Source organism: Labeo rohita, chromosome 15 (genome assembly GCF_022985175.1).
Source record: "Labeo rohita strain BAU-BD-2019 chromosome 15, IGBB_LRoh.1.0, whole genome shotgun sequence".
Taxonomy (NCBI): Eukaryota; Metazoa; Chordata; class Actinopteri; order Cypriniformes; family Cyprinidae; genus Labeo; species Labeo rohita.
The window spans coordinates 27,127,574-27,147,823 of NC_066883.1; the positions used below are offsets into that span (position 1 = coordinate 27,127,574).

At 33.7% G+C, this 20,250-nt stretch overlaps 1 protein-coding gene across 1 annotated transcript in view; it reads right to left on the bottom strand.

Moving 5' to 3' along the window:
• ksr1b (kinase suppressor of ras 1b) overlaps positions 1-20,250 on the bottom strand; it is a 46,124-nt gene that overhangs the window by 7,658 nt on the left and 18,216 nt on the right. The window contains 11 exon segments of the mRNA XM_051129327.1: positions 104-146; positions 2,063-2,104; positions 2,389-2,459; positions 2,461-2,558; positions 4,018-4,130; positions 4,264-4,325; positions 4,413-4,496; positions 4,600-4,669; positions 4,975-5,132; positions 10,187-10,640; positions 12,139-12,286. Of these exon segments, the coding sequence (XP_050985284.1) occupies positions 104-146; positions 2,063-2,104; positions 2,389-2,459; positions 2,461-2,558; positions 4,018-4,130; positions 4,264-4,325; positions 4,413-4,496; positions 4,600-4,669; positions 4,975-5,132; positions 10,187-10,640; positions 12,139-12,286 (1,343 nt within the window).

The window sequence follows — 20,250 nt, forward strand, 5'->3', positions numbered from 1 at the left end:
CCATGAGGAACCAAAACTGATGGAACTTGTATTTCAATTGACCGGGGTCAAAACATTTCCAGAAATACTGAATAAACACAGTAATCGAGACATTCAGTCTTACCCAGTGTTGTAACCTCCATCTGAATGTGTGGAACTGGATATGTCTGTGAGAAAAAAAGGCATTGTTGAGTATGTTGATGTTGATGCGTTCCAATTCCATTTAAAGGTGCGCCAAGTAATTTTACTCCACTTAAAGTTCTGAAGTTGAAAGTAGTTGCTGTTCAAAGCTGCTGCCTGATATAAAAATGTCTTAATTTGTGTTCTGAAGATGAAAGATGACACGAGGGTGAGTAATTAATGAATGAATTTTTGTTTTTGAGTGAACTATCCCTTTAATAGTGATATAAATGCTAGTAACTTGGTGCACCTTTAATATAATACAACTACACAACTGAATAATATGTCTTTTAGGTTCTCTATTTCCGTTTCCACCACTGAATTTTAAAAAAAAAGAGGCAATTGCGACTTTATCTCACAATTGACTTTTTTTCCTCGCAATTTCGAGTTTACATCTCGCAACTCTGACTTTTTTCTAAGAATTGTGTCATATAAACTCGCAATTCTGACTTTTTTTTCAGAACTGTGAGATATAAATGCACAATTGTGAGATATAAGTAGATATAAAGAATTGCAGGATATAAACTTACAATTGCGAGAAATAATTTTTTATTTTTTTCTCGCAACTGCGAGTTTGTATCTCGCAATTCTTTTTTTATAAGAATCGTGAGATACAAACTCGCAATTACGAGTTATAAAGTCCAGTTTCGAGGGGAAAAAAAAAAACACTGATATGTTCACAGAATTCTGAGTTTATGTTACAATTCTGACTTCACTTGCAATTGCAATTTTATGTCACAAAATTCTGACTTTATTTCTCAGAATTGCAACTTTATATCTCAGAATTCTGATTTTATAACTCACAATTGCGAGTTAATATCATGCAATTGCGACTTTATTTTTCAGAATTGCGAGTTTGTATCACGTAATTCTGATAAAAAAAAAAAGTCAGAATTGTGAAATAAGTCGCAATAACCTTTTTCTATTTTTTATTTAATGGCAGAAAAGGGCTTCCATAACTAGAGGCACACAGAGCTGAAAGCACAAAATAGGAGAAGGGTGTAACTGCAGCCTGCAGATCTCCAAATGGGGGCACCCCACAGCTTTTAAAAATTTTATTGGTTGTGTCAATCACAGTGTTGATTTCCTAACCTTACCAGTGAAATTGACTGCATGGCGGGATTGGCGCTGAATAGCGTGGCAGATATACAGTTAATAAGATTATGCGATATGAGATCGTCTGGCCGTTCTGTAACTCCCCATCCGGACCTCACTGGAAAATTGGACCTTTTTAGTTACATCCAGCGTCACTACCCCCCTCCTACCCTGCGAATTTTAAGAACCGGGACACCCCCGTTGCCTGAAACAAAGCAATAGAGTAAAACCTTTCCCCTGCGCTTCACTGGGATGGCTCGCGGGAGAGCTCGTGGGGGATTCCCATTTATATCAGTAACCACTGTTATATCAGTAACCACATGACCTTTGGGGCTCTGCTCTCATATTTATTTATACAGCATAGTGTATTTTATTTGAGATCAACTACAATGTTTAATTTATAAAGTTTAGTTTTGAAATGTAAGTCAATAACAATAGGCTGAAGCCAGAGCCAATGGGTAAAGTCTTTGCGCGATGAGACCTCGCCCCATTTTGGAGGTTCTGCCCACTTTTGGAGTTCCCGCCCCATTTTGGAGATCTCCAATCTGCAGTTATATACACTTGCAAAATACTGCAAAAAAAAAAGAAGCAATTCCCATAGATGACCACAAGGAGGTGACACACTACAGTATATGCAGTACTAGCAACTTCATCTCAAATTGCTGAGTTCACTACAGCTGAAGCTCTCAAGACTGGGAAGCATAGTTGACTTGTCTGAAAACGTCAGTGATAACTCAACAAGGAACTCATACACCACACCTGCCGAGCAAATAACAGAGTTTTGTGGTGTGGAGGATTGTTAACTCACCAGGGAAGACAAACTGTTGTCTATGCTGAAAGTAGCAGGCAGCTTTTGAGTGGGACAAGTAGACAAATGTCCGCAAGGAAAAGAGTAAGACCCGGTTAAACAATTTGCTTGTTATGCAAATCTATTTGTTATGCATCAGCGAGAGTTACTTAAGCAGATGTCAGTAGGTTAGTATACATTTACTGAAGAGGTTATTTCTGAGCATAGGAAACAAGAAAGGAGTGCTTAAAATATGCTGTGCTACTCAAAGAGAAGAGAGAAGTCTAAATGGGTTTACACTCAGGTTGCAAATAAGAGCCCGTGGGATCAGTGTAAACGAGACTAACCTGGGAAGTGAAAGCGACTGTCAACGTGACCCTTAGGGGAGGGGTTGGGTGGTGGGGTGGCGCTTGGGGGGGTTGCTCTGACCGAAGGGGGCAGGTGAGGAGGGGGTGGAGGAGGTGGTGGAGGAGGGGTTACTACTGGAGTCCAGGTGACTCAGTGATGGAGGGTGGTCCTGAAGGAAGGGACACAAATCTTAAAAATCTTTTTCCAAAAACAAGCATGTAATGTGTAAAGATGGATGTTTGAAACACTTATGGGTAGTCACTAGCATCACTAGATTCAATTGTAAAAATAAATATAAAGAAAAAAAGAAATGATTTGTTAAAAAGATAGATGGACGAATAGTTACAATGATAGAACGATAGAACGATAGAATGATAGATAGAAGGATAGATAGAGTGATAGACTGATAGACAGAATGATAGATAGATAGCATGAATGACAGAAAGAATGATAGATAGAACAATGGATGATATAAAGATAGAACGATAGAACAAGACAGATAAAAATAAATATAAAGAAAAAAAAAATGATTTGTTAAAAAGATAGATGGACGAATAGGTATAATGATAGAACGATAGAACGATAGATAGAAGGATAGATAGATAGATACAGAACAATAGAATGACAGAATGATAGATAGATAGATATAGATTGAACAATAAAACAATAGAATGATCAATAGAACGATAAATAGTATGATAGATAGAACGATAGATAGAATGAACTACAGAACAATAGATAGAATGCTGATGATAGAATGACAGAACGATAGAATTATAGAACGAAAGAACGACAGATAGATAAATAACAGAATGAACAACAGAACAATAGAACGATAGCACGAATGATAGAATGAATGATAGAAAGAACAACAGAATGACAGAACGATAGATAGACGATAGATAGATAGAATGAACTATAGAACTATAGAATGATAGATAGAACAAACAGAATGGAATGATAGAACGATAGACAGATTGACAGAATAATAGAACGATAGATAGAAAGAACGATACAAAATGATAGATAGAGCGATAGAGAACAATAGAATGACAGAATGATAGATAGATGACAGATAGATAGATAGACAGACAGATAGACAGAGCGACAGACAGAAGAACAGATACAACGACAGAATAATAGAACGACAGAACGGTAGATAGACTGACAGAATGACAGAACGATAAATAGATAGAAAGAATGATACAAAACGATAGATAGATAGACAAAATGATAGACGGATAGACAGATAGATAGATAGATAGATATAGAATGAACAATAAACAGAACAATAGCACGGATGACAGAATGAATGATAGAAAGAACAATAGAATGACAATGACAGAATGACAGATAGATAGATAGATAGATAGATAGAACAATAAACAGAATGATATAGATTTTTATAAAATAAAATAAAACTAAAATAATGCATTAATAAAACATTACAACATATTTTTTCTCTAATTTATTAAAAAAATAACAGCAATAATTCTTATCATTATAAATATAGTATTTTAACAAAAACTAAAAGACTTTTAACACCACTCTTGAGTCAAGAAGTTAAATAAGGAATTAGTATGTCGTGAATCTCAACTTCCTGGTTTGTTTGGTTTTTTGCTACATGCCTTTTTGTTTATTGCCTTCGGTAATGTTCCGTACTGCTGAGACTCCGTCGGTCGCTCCACCTGATTATTGATACCTGACGGTACTGACTCTGTTCTTCTGATCTTGTTTGGAACTGAAAGAACAAAACAGAACTTTAGATCATCTGCAAAGCTATCTGAATATACAGTATATAACAATATATATAATAATATAATAATAATATAATAATATATAATATATATATAACAAAACATTTTGCAGCTTACATGGTGCAAATGAAATCCTGCACTTTGGGGCCTCTTTGGTACATTTATTGTGGCACTTCACCCTAAAAGAAATGGAAGCACACATTAGCAGGAAGATACCATAAAATCAGATGTGGTTTTCCTAAATAATAACTCCCGTTTTTGCTTACTTGCAATGTTTGCATTTAACACCAAACATCATGTTCTTCTTGCACACCTGACACGTCTGAGACAACCAGGACTTGGTGGAAAACCTTTGAGGAGGCACAGAAAGCACATAAATTTCAGATATGTTGGAAGTCGAAAGACAAACACAGACGTAAGAATGAAAACAACCACAAGTTCAATGGTCAGTACCTGTGTGTGACATCCAGACCAATATCCTTCCTCATGATTAGTGGAGAGCTTCCATGGGATGCAACATTATCTGCGTGATATTAAAGAAAACATTGGACTCAAAACGGATTAAAATTGAGTTTAGAGTTGACTGGATGCATTTTTCACTGCAGTGGATTCTGGGAATGCTGTACATATGAACAATATGTGTAAAGCTGCATTCAGTCAAATCAACATATTTCATAAACAAACATAACGCTTAAATCTAACTCTAGCCTTTTACATCTAGAGTGCACCTACAGTATGATGAACGAAAATATTAACTTGGTAGCGCGCTCACTCAGTTTTGGAAAACACAAATTTGATGTTTATTGCGAATAAATAAAAAGCACTTACTTCTTACACCTGCAGAATCTCCCAGGTGACTGGGGGTATTTGGTAGGATGCATGGGGAACGGGCAGACAACAGTGGTGACCGTGAGGGTGAGTCTTCCCAGCCGTTTCCTCCACCGTTTACCTGCACGTTCAGAAGCGGCTTGTTTTTCTTCCTGTTCCTGTGGGGAAAAAAAGGACAAGACAACATTTGGTATCTTGGTAGCTGACATCAAATACTGACATCAGTGTGACATGCTATACTCAACTTAAATAAGATGCTGGTGTTTTTTAATTAAATTATTAAATAATTGTGATCCTAGACCACAAAACCAGCCACAACAGTCCATTTTTTTTTTTTTTTAATTGAGATTTATAAAAAAATCTGAAAGCCGAATAAATAAGCTTTCCATTGATGTATGACTTGTTAGGATAGGATATTTATCTGCAATACAACTAATTGAAAATCTGGAATCTGAGGGTGCAAAAAAATAAAAAAAAAAAAAAAATCACCGTTAACGCTGTCCAAATGAAGGTCTTAGCAATGCATATTACTAATCAAAAATGAAATCTTGATATATTTATGGTAGGAAATTTACAAAATATCTTCATGGAGCGTGATCTTTACTAGGGATGCACAATTAATCGAATTTCTAATCGCAATTACAACTACAATTACAGATGCCACAATTATGTAATCGTTCAAAGCCACAATTACAAAAAGATGTGGGGGTGGGTGTGTTTTTCCTACAGGTTATCTTATTTTTTCATTGTTGTAATTTTTACATTTTTACTTTTTATATGTAAAGAAGAAACTACATATAGAAAGGTGGCATGCAGTGCTTCAAACAATGGTATAGTTATGATTTTTGTCATAATCGTGCAGCCCTAATATCCTAATGATTTTTAGAATAAAAGAAAAATCGATAATTTTGACCCATACAAAGTATTGTTGGCTATTAAAATAATAAATAATTATAATAACAAATTGTTAAAATTTATAATAACAATTAAACAATTGTTAAAATTCCAAGATTGAAGATTAAATGAGAAATTATTGCAATATAAAAGCATATTTAAAAACTTTAACGTTACGTGGGATTACCTGCGATTAATTGCGATTAATTACAGAAAAAATATGTGCGATTAATTAGTTAACATTTTTTTTTTTAAATTGACTGACAGCACTAAAAATATTTTGCCATTTAGCTTCAACACAAACTTATGTGTGACCCTGGACCACAAAACCAGTCGGTAGGGTCAATTTTATGAAACTGAGATTTACACGTCATCCGAATAAATAAGCTTTCCAATGATTTATTGTTTGTTAGGATAGGACAATATATGGCTGAGATACAACTACTTAAATATCTGGAATGTGAGGGTGTTTAAAGTTGTCCGAATGAAGTTCTTAGCAATGCATATTACTAATCAAAAATTAAGTTTTAATATACTTACGGTAGGAAATTTACAAAATATTTTCATGGAACATGATCTTTACTTCATATCCTAATGATTTTTGGCGTAAAAGAAAAATTGATCATTCTGACCCATGCAAAGTATTGTTGGCTATTGCTACAAATATACCCGTGCAACCTACGACTGGTTTTGTGGTCAAGTGTCACATAGTACTTGAAATACTACATTACAGAGAATGGAACATTTTAACCTAAAACAATCATTTTTACACTTTCGAGCCATTTAAAATCAACTTGCTTAAAACAAAAAACATACATAATTTAACTTAAAACCATTAAAACTTATCGCCTGCAACCTTCCACTGAAATTACGACAATGCAACCAATTATAATTTCCAGAAAGCTGCTCATAATAACTCATTCTACACCTCCCAGCAAAAAAACCTTACTATAGTACTTTAAATGAACACACATCTGCAGCTTGTCCACCACAAATATTTAAAAAATGTGGTGTGAAAGCAGGCTTGCAGCTTCACAGGCAGGGAGTTTTTGTGGTGGACTTCAGTTCACACGCATATTATGAGGAGCAGCTCCAGTCCTGCGGACGTTTATTGGCTCAGGGGAGCAGGAATGATCAAGGGCTGGACGCCAGCGAGTCTGAGAAGGGGTCTGACCTCGGCCTTGTGCTAACGGGAAACATTGGGGCTACGTGAAGGGGCGGAAGGACGGGGAGTGCTGAACTGCTTTCCAAAACCTGCCTGGAAGTGGGCCATCAGTGAACTCAGATGTCACAGCAGTCCACTCCCACAGTTTGAACACACAAACACAGGGCAGGGCGACACAGTATGGTACACATGTGAGCAGCGTGAACTAAAAGAATATGTAGAACATTTTGTCTAAGAAGAATTTCTTTATTTATGCTGCAGGGCCCAAAAGCGTTCCAAATTTTTCTGAGTTATGGAACATGCTGTTACGTGAAGCAAACGTTGTGCAATGTATTACTAAAATCCTTTGGATTTATAAAGAGTCAGCATCCGGCTCATTCAACATGTTATCATTATTTATTCTTTAGAAGACTTGGAATAAATTGCACAAATCGTATAAACCCCATTTATGATGATCATTTTTAAAACGCGAAAGCTCAGGTGCCATTTATTGTAACTGTAACAGCACTGATGAATCGAAGTCAGACAGGTATGGAGCAACATGAGGGTGGCTCACAAACAATGAAATTGTGACTTTGTGTAATGAGAATCTGGAAACTCTTAGTCAAGTTTAACACAAATAAAATGAAATGTCAGCATGTGTTTATGTTCAGTTTCAAGTCTGTATGTTGTTTTTAACTCTGACACTAATCTTACGGTTTGAAGAGGCATTGTTTATGCTTAAGATTTTATCTACACCCTTCAGATGAATATATTCCATTCCCATCACCTCAGTGCATAACTGCATGACTTTATCATGCAGTAAGTGTTTCTGAGAATCTGACTCTGACATCATGTTTATAGCATTAGGTTGTAGCAGGAAGGGAAAAAAAAAAAAAAAAAAAAAATCAATGCATAATGCAGGCTAATGGTCAAATTTTCTTTCTTGCATAAACACTACATTTTAAAAGTGTAGTGTCAGCGTTGTTTTTTTTTTTTAAAGTTAATGCTATTTAGTAGTGATGGGTCGTTCTTAAACGATTCGTTCATTTTGAACGAATCTTTAATGTGACTCGGGACGAACGAGACGTCTCGGGGAGTGATTCGTTCAGTCGCGCATGCGCAACATCCTATTAGGTTCTGTACAGGAATTAGTTCAACTGTTTTAGAGTCGTTCGTTCACCTTATGGGGCTGTCACGTGATGAACGAACGACTCAAACCCGAGGACTCGAGAGATAAACTAATCAATTCTCTTTCCGGCTCAGGCTGCATAGGTTAACATTACGGGGCTGTCACGTGATGAACGAACGACTCAAACCCGAGGACTCGAGAGATGAACTAATCAATTCTCTTTCCGGCTCAGACTGCGTTGGTTAGCTAATTGGGCTGTCAGGTGATGAACGAACGACTCAAACCCGAAAACTTGTCAGATAAGAGGCGAGGTGAGCGAATCATAGACTAAAGACCCAGGTAAACAATGAATTAATATTTTCTGTTTCTTATAGCATTATAGTTTTGTCTTGTTTGTAGTGTGATCAACGTTTGTGTCAGCAGTAGATGTGTTAGGGAAGTAAAACGTAACATTGTAATTATATTTTTCTAAAATGAACAAAATGAACGAAATGACTCGAAAAAGATTCGTTCATTTTGCTGAACGAGACTCAAAGGACCGAGTCGGTAAAATGATCCGAACTTCCCATCACTACTATTTAGCAAGGACGCATTCACTTGATGACAGTACGGGCATTTACAATGATTTCTGTTTTCAAATGAACTTTCTATTAATCAAAGAATGCTGAATAGAAATCTATCACAGTTTCCACTAAAATAATAAACAAACAAACAAACAAACAAAAAAGTAACATTAAAAACAATCCTACATTTTAAAACATAAACATATCTTAAGCATAAGTATGGAAGCCAGTTTTCAGCTCTGAACAAAAAATAAAAAAAGATTGTGACTTTCACAATTCTTTTTTTCTCTGAACTGCATGACATAAACTTGCAATTCCGAGAAATAAATTAGAATTGCAAGATAAAAACGTATGCTTTGAAGAATTTTAAGACTACAAACTTGCAAATCTGACTTTTTTTCTCACAAATGCAAGTTCATATCATGCAATTCTGTTTTTTACTTGCAATTTAGACTTTCTTCCTTAGAACTGCATGATATAAACTCGCATTTGTGAGAAATAAAGTCATAATTGTGAGATAAAAATCAAGGGTTTGAAGAATTGTGAGACCATAAACTCGCAAGTCTGACTTTTTTTCTTGTAAATGTATCTCGCAATTCAGTTTTTTTTTCCTCAGAATTGCATGATATAAACTCACAATTCTGACTTTTTTCTCAAAATTGACTGGCAATTGTGAGTTGTAAAGTCAGAATTGTGAGATATAAACTCACAATTGATATTTTTTCTCAGAATTGTGTGATATAAACTCGCAATTGCGAGAAAAAGTCAGAAATCTGAGATAGAAATGTATGGTTTGAAGAACTCCGAGACTATAAACTCGCAATTTGGACTTTTTTTCTCGCAAATGCGAGTTTATATCTCGCAATTCTGACTTCTTTTCTCAGAATTGTGAGATATAAACTTGTAATTCTAAGAATTCTCACTTTAGATTTTGCAATTGTGAGTTTTTAATCACGCAAATCTGATTAAGAAATGTCAGAAAAAAAACTGTGAGACGTAAACTAGCAATTGTGAGAGAAAAAAAGTCTGAACTGTGAGATAAAAAGTCGCAGTTACCGGCTTCCATACATAAAAGACTTTTTTTCCAAAGAAAAAAACAAAACTATTTTTTTTTTTTTTACAGAAATTAAACTTTTGAACAGTATATATAGTCATTATATTTTCTTTGCATGCATTCATAACCACCGAGTGACTTTCTGTTACATAAAAACAGGTCTGATATGGCATTTCATTTACACAGAACTTCCTTCAGCAGTTCCTGAAATGCATATCTATTTTGAAGTCAAATATTTGCAGTGGTAAAATGTTAAAGTTGCTCCAATCTACACAGTCACTTTTAAAGCCATAATAAAGCCCAACAGCAGACTCACATAAATCAATACAGTCATACTTGACATCATTCAGCTGTCAAAATAAAGAGATCATCATGCCATAGAGTAATACGTCCATAAATAAAATATTATTCACTGCTGAACTTACTTGTTGGGTGTGGGCTCATCGATCCGGTTGGCCAGTTGGCTCTGGCTCTTGCTGCGTGTGAGGGTGATGTTGGGCAGGAGGTTTAGCAGCTTACGGGATGGAGGTGGTGGAGTTCGTGGGTGCTTCAGCTTGCCATACCGTCTCTGTGGCGGTGTGGCTGGAGGGGTTGACAGCAGCCCGGAGGTGCAGCGGTTCAGCTGCGGGGAGGATGAAAAAGGGTCCGTCAGCCCATCACAGTGAGGGTGGACAATCGTAGGGAAGTCCGTTGAGGGTAGGGCAGAAACGGAGACACAGGAACGAGGGGCAGGCAAAGCAGAAGGAGGGGGCCAGCCGGTTGGGCTGGGACTATATAACTGATGTGCACGCATAGAACAAGACAGCGGGTCAGCAGAGGTACTGTCACGGTGAGTGGGTTCTGCTATCCACGGGATGCCCTCTTTCTTAAGTGCTCCACCTAAAACAGAATGACAGAGATAATTCAGAAAAAGGTGGATGAACAATACAGGGCTCCAAACCTTAACTAAAATGATTGCTCACCAGTGTTTTTTTTTGTGTTATTATACAATTTTATATATCTAATATTTTATATATACACATATATACACTGCCATTCAAAAGTTTGGGATCAGTATGATTTTTATTAATGTTTTTTGAAGATGTTTTTTATGCTCATCAAGGCTGCATTTATTTGACCAAGAAATGCAGGCAAAAATGCAATATTGTGATATATTATGATGTAAAATCTTTTTTTCCTCTTATTTTAATATACATTAAAATCTAATTTATTCCTGTGATCAAACAAACATTTTAAGAATCAGTACTCAAGTCTTAAGAGAGTGGAAAAATTATGAAAATTCAGCTTTGCACCACAGGAAAAAATACATTTTAAAGTATATTAAAAAAGAAACCATTATTTTATATTATAATAACATTTCACAATATATATATAAATTTAACATTTCTATTTAGTTTTAATTTATTTTTATTTCAGTTTTAGTTTTAATATTTTTGGTACTTCAACTTATTTTATTTCAGTGAGTTCAAATAAAAAAAAATTTTTTTTTATGTTTTATTATATGAACCTGAATTAATGAAAAGTATTTTAACATTTCAGTTGACAATAACAACTGTTGTTCAAAAACGCAATTAAAATTAAACTTTTGCAATAACAATTTAAAATCTAGATGCCACGATGGTCTGGAAAACCAGTATGCCACTATATCTGGTTTTGTCAAATATCAATTCATGAGTACCTCATCATCATGTTTTTAATACATATTAAAATGTAATTTATTCCTGTAATAGCAAAGTTGCATTTTCAGCATTACTTCAGTCTTCAGTGTCACATGATCCTTCAGAAATCACTTTAATATGCTGATTTGGTGGTCAAGAAACATTTTTGTTTTTTAAATGACAATTTTGTTTAAAACATTGTTTTTTTTTCAGGATTTTCTGAATAGAAAATCCAAAATAACAGTATTTATTTGAAAAATAAATATTCTGTAAAATAATAAAAGTCATTATAAAATGCATCCTTTTTTTATTTTGCTAATTCTCATTTACATAACTTACTTCATAGTCTATATGCTAAAATACAAAAATGGCCAACAGCTAAAATCTAGGAAGTCTCTACTCTCCTCTGTCCCAATGTTTACACTATCTATCCTAAATAGTATGTGAGATTAGAGTAAGTGTGTTCCAAAGGATACTATGTTGAAAAGAGTATGCCAAAAGTTTGGCAGGCCAGTTTACAGTAACAAGGTGACAGAGCGGTCTGTTAAAGGTACAATTGTATGTCCCAAAGCTTGCCTACTATTCTGCCACACTCTCAAAGGTGTGTTCTTTTTCTTCACCAAAAGAATACGTACTTTAAGGGCATAGTATAAGTAGGCAAATTAAGACGCAGCATTAGTGTGCTTGAAAAGTGTAAGGAGGAAGGAGTCAGCAGTGACCTGTGTCAGTAGCGCTCTTGAGACAGGAGAGGGCAGCGGTGATGCGGGAACACTCCTCACTGCTAGAGCCCAGCCTTTTCATGGTGTCTTCCACCTGCGCACTGGACATCTGCAGCAGAGCATCCAGAGACAGCTTCACAGGGACTGCCTGGAAGACGGAAGAAAACATGAATTAATGTCACAGTTATTGCACATTATTCAACATCACACATCTGAAACTGATACTCAGTACAACAGCAATAGATATTTACGTCATGACTCAGTATTGTCTTATATGGCCAGTATTTGACCAGAGTCTCTGGGATTTCTGTGGCTGTAGACAGACAGAATGGAGTCTATATACTAATTAGAGAAAGATTAGGTGATAAAGCCCCATAGAATCCCCTCGCCGCCACTAAGACTGCTGGCATCTCGTGGCACCAAACTGAGCCAATGTCCAGATACCAGTTCTCTTTCTCTGTCCGCCCGTCTCTATTCCATTCCTCCACCCTACAACATTCCTGCGCTCTTTGGCGTCTCCCTGTTGTATTTCAATTCTCACCCAAAACACACACACAGTTCTACTCAAACGCATGACTGAGAAGCTGCCCAGCAACAGTTGTAGCTGTGGTCAGTGTAGTCTCCATGGCAGATGAATAGATAACAGGACACAGGAGGCACTTTGGTCTAAAGGGAAGTACATAAAGCCTATTGACAAAGAAAACAGGGTGAATCAGATTCATCAACACAGGGTTTTGATTACACGGCGGACATCAATGCAAAGCGGTTTCAGATGGTGGAGTCAAACATTGCTAAACATTAACAAAAAGCAATGTCTGTTTGTCTGGTCCAAAAGAATTGTGCAACTACTGCTGTGTTTTCTGATAGCAGGGGTGTGTGTGTATGTGTGTGTGTGTGTTTCACACACATCTATAGAAGCTACACTTCAAGGACAAAGCTGATAATTAAATGTTGTGGAAGGTTTCCCATTTCCCAAATCCAGGAGTGACGCTGGATTGAGAGAAAACTCTGAAATTCCAAACAAATTTTTATCTTCAGCTCTGTTTATTACATGCATAAAATCACACACTTTCACTTCACACCATTCACCATCAATATCATCAATCAAATTATAGAACCAGAGCTAAAGGTTGATATATAGTATATCAGTGTTGTTAACTAAAACTAATTAAAAACTAAGAAAAAAACATTTTTAGTAAAGCTGAAATAAAAATTATTTTAAAAAACTGAACTAAATAAGTTTAAATTAAGGCTAAACAGAAAAAAAAACCCTAATAAAAATGGCAAAAGCACTTAAAATCACTAAAATTGAAGCTAATATTAAAATAAACTTTGATTAAAAGCTAAAAATTAAAAAAAAAAAAAATTGTAATTAAAACTTAAAGCTAAACAGAAAAATAAAAATATCCTACTAAAAATGGCAAAATGGCTTAAACTGAAACTGATATGAAAATAAACTAAAACTAATTAAAAACTAAAATCTAAACAAAAAACCTTTTCAGTAATACAAAATTTAAGCTAAATAGAAAAAAAACGAATAAAAATGGCATAAGCACTTAAAAAAAAAAATAAAAAAAAAAAAAAAAAAAAAAAAAAATCACCCAAAAAAACCCCAAATAAATTCAGTAATGAAAAATTAAAGCTAACGTAATTATATATATATATATATATATAAACTAATAAAATGGCAAAAGCATTTAACAAAATCACCAAAACTGAAACTACTACAAAAATAAACTTTAATTAAAAACTAAAAATAAAACAAAATTTCAGTAATACAAAAGCTAAACAGAAAAATAAAAAAATCCTAATAAAAATGGCAAAAGTACTTAAATATCACTAAAACTGAAACTAATATGAAAGTAAACTTAAACTAATTAAAAACTAAAAAGACCCTAAAATCTAAACAAAAAACCTTTTCAGTATAAGATATCTCTAAAAATAATATAATGATGCTGCCGTCTTTCTAAAGCCATTTCTGCCTCCAGTAATTTGGTTGCAAATCTCAGAAAATTGTCATTCTGACCCCCCTCAACAAATTACTGCATTACTTCATAAATATACATTCATGACATTTAATATTTTGGCTTTCATTATTATTTATGTTTGTCTTTCTTCAGGAAAAAAAGAAATAAATAATAAAACATGCAAATAATAAAACATGCATTATATATATATATATATATATATATATAAAATTATGTATTAAAATATATTTCAGTCATTGCGTGTTAAATCAACAAAATTTTTTACAATTATATATATTTTAATATATATATATTTTCTAAATACATTCATATATATATATATATATATATATATATATATATATGTTTTCTAAATTCTGTGGAGTTGGGGTGAGTCTGTTTAAAAATCAACTAAAAACAAATTAAAAATAAACACAGAGATATATTTTATAGATATTTGAAAGTAAAAGTAAAAAAGGTATATCCCCATTTACACACATAATTGTGTTTGTATGAGGTGGGTGTGTGTGATACAGCACATCATAAACAAGTTAAACGGCCTTCTAAATGACATGCATGACACTCAGGGGAATGGAAATCTCCCTGCATCCTCACAGAGACTTCCTTTTTGAATAAGAGCCAGAGATCAGAATTAAAAGCACAGATCTCTTCTCAACAAATACTAGACAACATCATCCACATTTAGCCTACAACGGAATAAATCTTAGTGTTTGTTCTCTCTTCTGTCATTCAGAAAACACAACATAACGCATAATGAAGGTGTAAAACACACCTCTAGGTTACTCTATACGACGTGTATGTCCAAGTTAATAAGTACGCGAATTACTGTGTTAAAACAGACAAGCTGGGGCAGAGAGCAGGTGAAATGACACATACCGATACCAAGGTGGTGTCTGAACATGCCTTCTACCTGAGTTTATGAGCTGACGTAACTCAGGGAGCGATGCTCTGAACATAAAAGCAAGACGCAGCGTTACGCTAGTGTCCATCCAAACAAACATACGCAAACTCCCACCCACAATAAAAATCACCCAGGTGAGCTCCTTTAACAAACAATTCAAGATAAGTCGTAACCAGTGACGGCTGACGCTTGTCTGTTAGTAAAGCTTCACACGAAAGTAAAACGAAACAGAAAAAGTGTGACAACGGGTGCTTCCAAATGAAACAAATAGATAAAAATCACCAAGCCGCCCTCAACAAAGCTCTTCAGTGGAATTTTAACTTGATAAGCATCTCAAACAAATGGCAAACGAGGAATTTCCTCACAAGTCTGCAAGCCTGTCGACACGAGCCAAACGCAGCGGTAGTAAATATCTGCCGTTGGTAATTCCGTTTGCAGACTTTCTATGACCACAGAGGCTTGCATGCAGGCAGGAAACCGACAAACATCAAAAACAAGCACACAGTTGACAAAGTCTTAAAATGAAGCAGTCTCTACAACACGAAGCAGTCAAGTTTACTATACCATGAGAGATTCTTTACTGAAGTTGTCCTTTACTAAATCTCATATCCCAGAAACAACAAACCCAAAGTCTCTCCTCAAAGTCTCAAGTCAGTCACGCTGTGAGAGCTGCTCCCTTCCAACCCAAACTTCCCCTCCTACTCGTCCCGTCCCTCCTCCCTTTCCCCACTGTCCCTCCCCTCTATCCCTCTTTCCTTCCTGTGAACATGCCTGGGAAGTCTCTCCACAGCGATGGACACTCCTCCTAAAAACACATGGTCACCAATAGAGGCTTTCGGTTTCCTGTGTGCAATTTAACATCCCTTCTCTTAAGTAAGGATGGGTCACGATGCTCTGCTTGTCGACTCAGAGGCAGCGTGCAACTTTTTATATACAACCAAAGGCATGAATATGACAAATTAGTATATATTTTTTCCACTTAGCAAGTAAATAAATAAACACCAGACTTTTATTTTTTGGTTATTTCAGCTACAATGGTACAACATCTTGCCAGTTTCTCCCATAAATAGAATAAAAGAAAAGAAAATAATTTGATAAATAAATAAATAAAAATAAAGGTTTTTTTTTCCACTTAGTAAATAAATAAACTTGCATCTAAACACCATACCATTTTTTTTTTATATTTCAGCTACAATAGCTTAACTATCAAAAGGCCAATTTCTCAGAGAAATAATAAAATAAAATAAAATAAAATAAAATAATCCTGAATAAAAACTGTAAAAGACACTTTTTTTTAACCACTTTTATGTGGTAATTTTTATAAATAAATACATACATAAATAAATACATAATAAAAGTTTAGTAAGTAAAACTTGCACCTAAACACCATACTTTTTCAGTTTTGACATTGTTTTTTTTTGTTGTTTATTTATTCCAGCCACAATGGCACAAAAAAGGTCAATTTCTCCCAGAAATAAAATAAAATAAAATAATTGTCCTGAATAAAAAGTTTAAGACACTTTTTAACAACTTTTAAGTGACAATTTTGATAGATAAAAAAAAATAAATATATTTATTTATTTTTTCATTTATTAAGTAAATAAATTTGCACCTAAACATCATACTTTTTCAGTTTTGACATGTTTTTTTTTTATTTCAGCCACAATGGCACAAAAAAGGCTAATTTCTCCCATTAAATAAAATAAAATAAAATAAAATAAAAAAAATAAAATAAAATAAAATAAAATAAAAAATAAAAGTCCTGAATAAAAAGTTAAAAAGATAATTTTGAACAACTTTTGACAATTTTGATAATTAAATAAACTTTTTTTTCCATTTAGTAAATAAACTTACACATAAACCATACTTTTTTTTTGACAATATTTTTTTTGTTGTTATTTCAGCCACAAGTAAAATGAACAAAATAAAATAGGATCAAATAAAGTAAAAAACAATAAAATAAAAAAATATTTTAAAAAAAAATCTTCAAAACTAGTTTTGTTTAAAAACTTTTATTTTAAAATCAAAATAAAATCAATAAAATAAAAAACTAGTCTGTGTTTCTATTTTAATAAAATAAAATAAAATACAAAAACGTCAAAACTAGTTTGATAAACGTTTTTTTTTTTTTTAGTTTTGCACTTAAACAGATCAAAGACTCAAGACCCTGCATTCAGATTCAATGTGTTGTTGTTGTGTAAAGGGAAGAAATGCTTCTGATAGTCAGTTGAACTTGAAACCAACTTTATTATACAGCGTTTCGCTATGACAAATTACCCGACTAGTCTTTCTGGCATCCCACTAATTACTAAACTTTAAAAATATGCAATTTTGCACATCTTCATTGTCATATCTACAACCGCTAACTGAGCGGACGTCACTGATGCCACACAAATTCCACTGTTCTACAAAAAGACTCATTTATGATGCTATTAACTGAGCAGGATGTCTTTTGACTGTGAGAAACAGAGATTAATGAGGGTTAGGCTGGCCTAAGTCCTTCTTTGACCTGTCACCATACATTTTGTGCATGAGTGCTCATCCTGGGCAGAAAGAGAGGCCATATCAGAGGAACAAAGGAGAGCGAGAGAGGGGGTACAGCACAGGAAACAGAGGTTTGGGTGAGATTGCATTTGTCACAGACACATCTCTTTCTTTTAATCTCTGCCTTAAGGAAAACCTGTAGTAGATCCACAGGATGTGACCCACAAAAAAATATGACTCAGACAACCACTCCTGCCTCTGCCCTTTAGACTTACTCAGTAACACACGTTGGCATGTTGTGGACTGCCTCAACTTAAACGCTCCAAACTCCGGTTGATTTAAATGAAGCATTATATTCACTAAGTGCTACAAAATACAACAACAGGAAGAAACTAAAAAAAAAAAAAAAAAAAAACACACATTTGACTGGTGGGTCATGCTTGTTGCTCCACTCCCTCACTCTTATTGAGCAATGGGAAACCCCATCACTGTGGCAGCTGGGAACATCAAGTAATGAGTCACAACATACAAAATTATTAAAGTGTAAACACGTCAACTTGTGACGTCGGTTTAAACGGTTTAAACTTACTGACTCTCACAGATTTCAACAGATACAGCATGCATATGACGGATCAGTTTTTTTTTAGTATTATATTATCATAGTTTTTATTTACATTTTGAATGAACTTTTATTATATATTTAAAGTTTTCATTGTCAGTTTTACTTTATTTTACTATTATTTTGTGTTCAGTTTTAGTTTTTATTTCTTTCCAATTCTAGTCAGTCATTTTTTTTTCATTTAGTAATTAAATAAAAAAACTTTGCACCTAAACACCATACATTTTCAGTTTTTACTTTTTTTGACAGGAAAAAAGGGTTATTTTTAGCCACAGTGGCACAACTTAATTAAAATAAAATGAAATAAACTAAAATAAAATGAAATTAAACTAAATAAAAATTAATTCAATAGTCCTGAAGAAAAATTGTGACAGACGCTTTTTAACAACTTTCGTGACAAATGTGCATTTTTGTAATTTAATAAATAAATAAATAAATAAATACTGCAACTAAGCTTAAAAAGCCAGTGATCATCATGCATTTTCTGCTTCTTTTATTATATATTTTAAGTTTTCATTTTCAGTTTTAATTTATTTTTATTTTACTATTATTTTGAGTTCAGTTTTAGTTTTTATTTATTTCCAATTGTAGTCATTTTATTTTTTTTCATTTAGTAATTAAATAATTACTAACTTTTTTAACAACTTTCGTGACAAATGTGCATTTTTGTAATTAAATAAATAAATAAATAAATAAAATAAATAAATATTCCAACTAAGCCTAAAAAGCCAGTGATCATCATGCATTTTCAGCTTCAACATTTTGATTATGATGAGAAAAGATGTTCTGGCACTTTCACGATTTCAACCATTTTTCCCAGAAAAAATAAAATAAAATAAAACAGCCCTGAAGAAAAATTGTGAAAGATACTTTTTAAACATCTTTTGTGACAAACGTATATTTTTTGTCATTTATAGTCCTGAAGAAAAAACGTGATAGACACTTATTTACAAATTTCGTGACAAACATGCATTTTTGTCATTTAAGAAAGAAAGAAAGACAGAAAGAAAGAACGAACGAAAGAAAGAAAGACAGAAAGAAAGAAAGAAAGAAAGAAAGAAAGAAAGAAAGAAAGAAAGAAAGAAAGAAAGAAAGAAAGAACAGAAAGAAAGACAAAGAAAGAAAGAAAGAAAGAAAGAAAACGAAAGAAAGAATGAAAGAAAGAAAGAAAGAAAGAAAGAAAGAAAGAAAGAAAGAAAGAAAGACAGAAAGAAAGAAAAAAGAAAGAAAGAAAGAAAGAAAGAAAGAAAGAAAGACAGAAAGAAAGAAAAAAAGACAAAGAAAGAAAGAAAAAGAAAGAAAAAGACAGAAAGAAAGAACGAAAGAAAGACAGGAAGAAAGAAAGACAGAAAGAAAGAAAGAACGACAGAAAGAAAGAACGAAAGAAAGACAGGAAGAAAGAAAGAAAGACGGAAAGAAAGAAAGAACAACAGAAAGAAAGAACGAAAGAAAGAACGAAAGAAAGACAGGAAGAAAGACAGGAAGAAAGAAAGACGAAAGACAGGAAGAAAGAAAGAAAGACAGGAAGAAAGAAAAACGGAAAGAAAGAAAAACGGAAAGAAAGAAAGAACGACAGAAAGAAAGAACAAAAAAAAGAACGAAAGAAAGACAGGAAGAAAGAAAAAAAGACAGAAAGAAAGAACGAAAGACAGAAAGAAAGAAAGACAGAAAGAAAGAATGAAAGAAAGAAAGACGGAAAGAAAAAGAACGACAGAAAGAAAGAACAAAAAAAGAACGAAAGAAAGAACGAAAGAAAGACAGGAAGAAAGAAAGAAAGAAAGAAAGAAAGACAGAAAGAAAACGAAAGAAAAAGAAAGAGGAAAAAAGAAAGAACGACAGAAAGAAAGAACGAAAAAGAAAGAACAAAGAAAGAACGAAAGACAGAAAGAAAGAAAGACAGAAAGAAAGACAGAACGAAAGACAGAAAGAACTAAAGAACTAAAGAAAATGAAAGACAGAAAGAAAGAACAACAGAAAGAAAGAATGAAAGAAAGACAGCAAGAAAGTAAGAAAGAAAGAAAGAAAGAAAGAAAGAAAGGACAGCAAGAAAGAAAGACAGAAAGAATGAAAGAAAAAGAAAGACAGAAAGAAAAGAAAGAATGAAAGACAGGAAGAAAGAA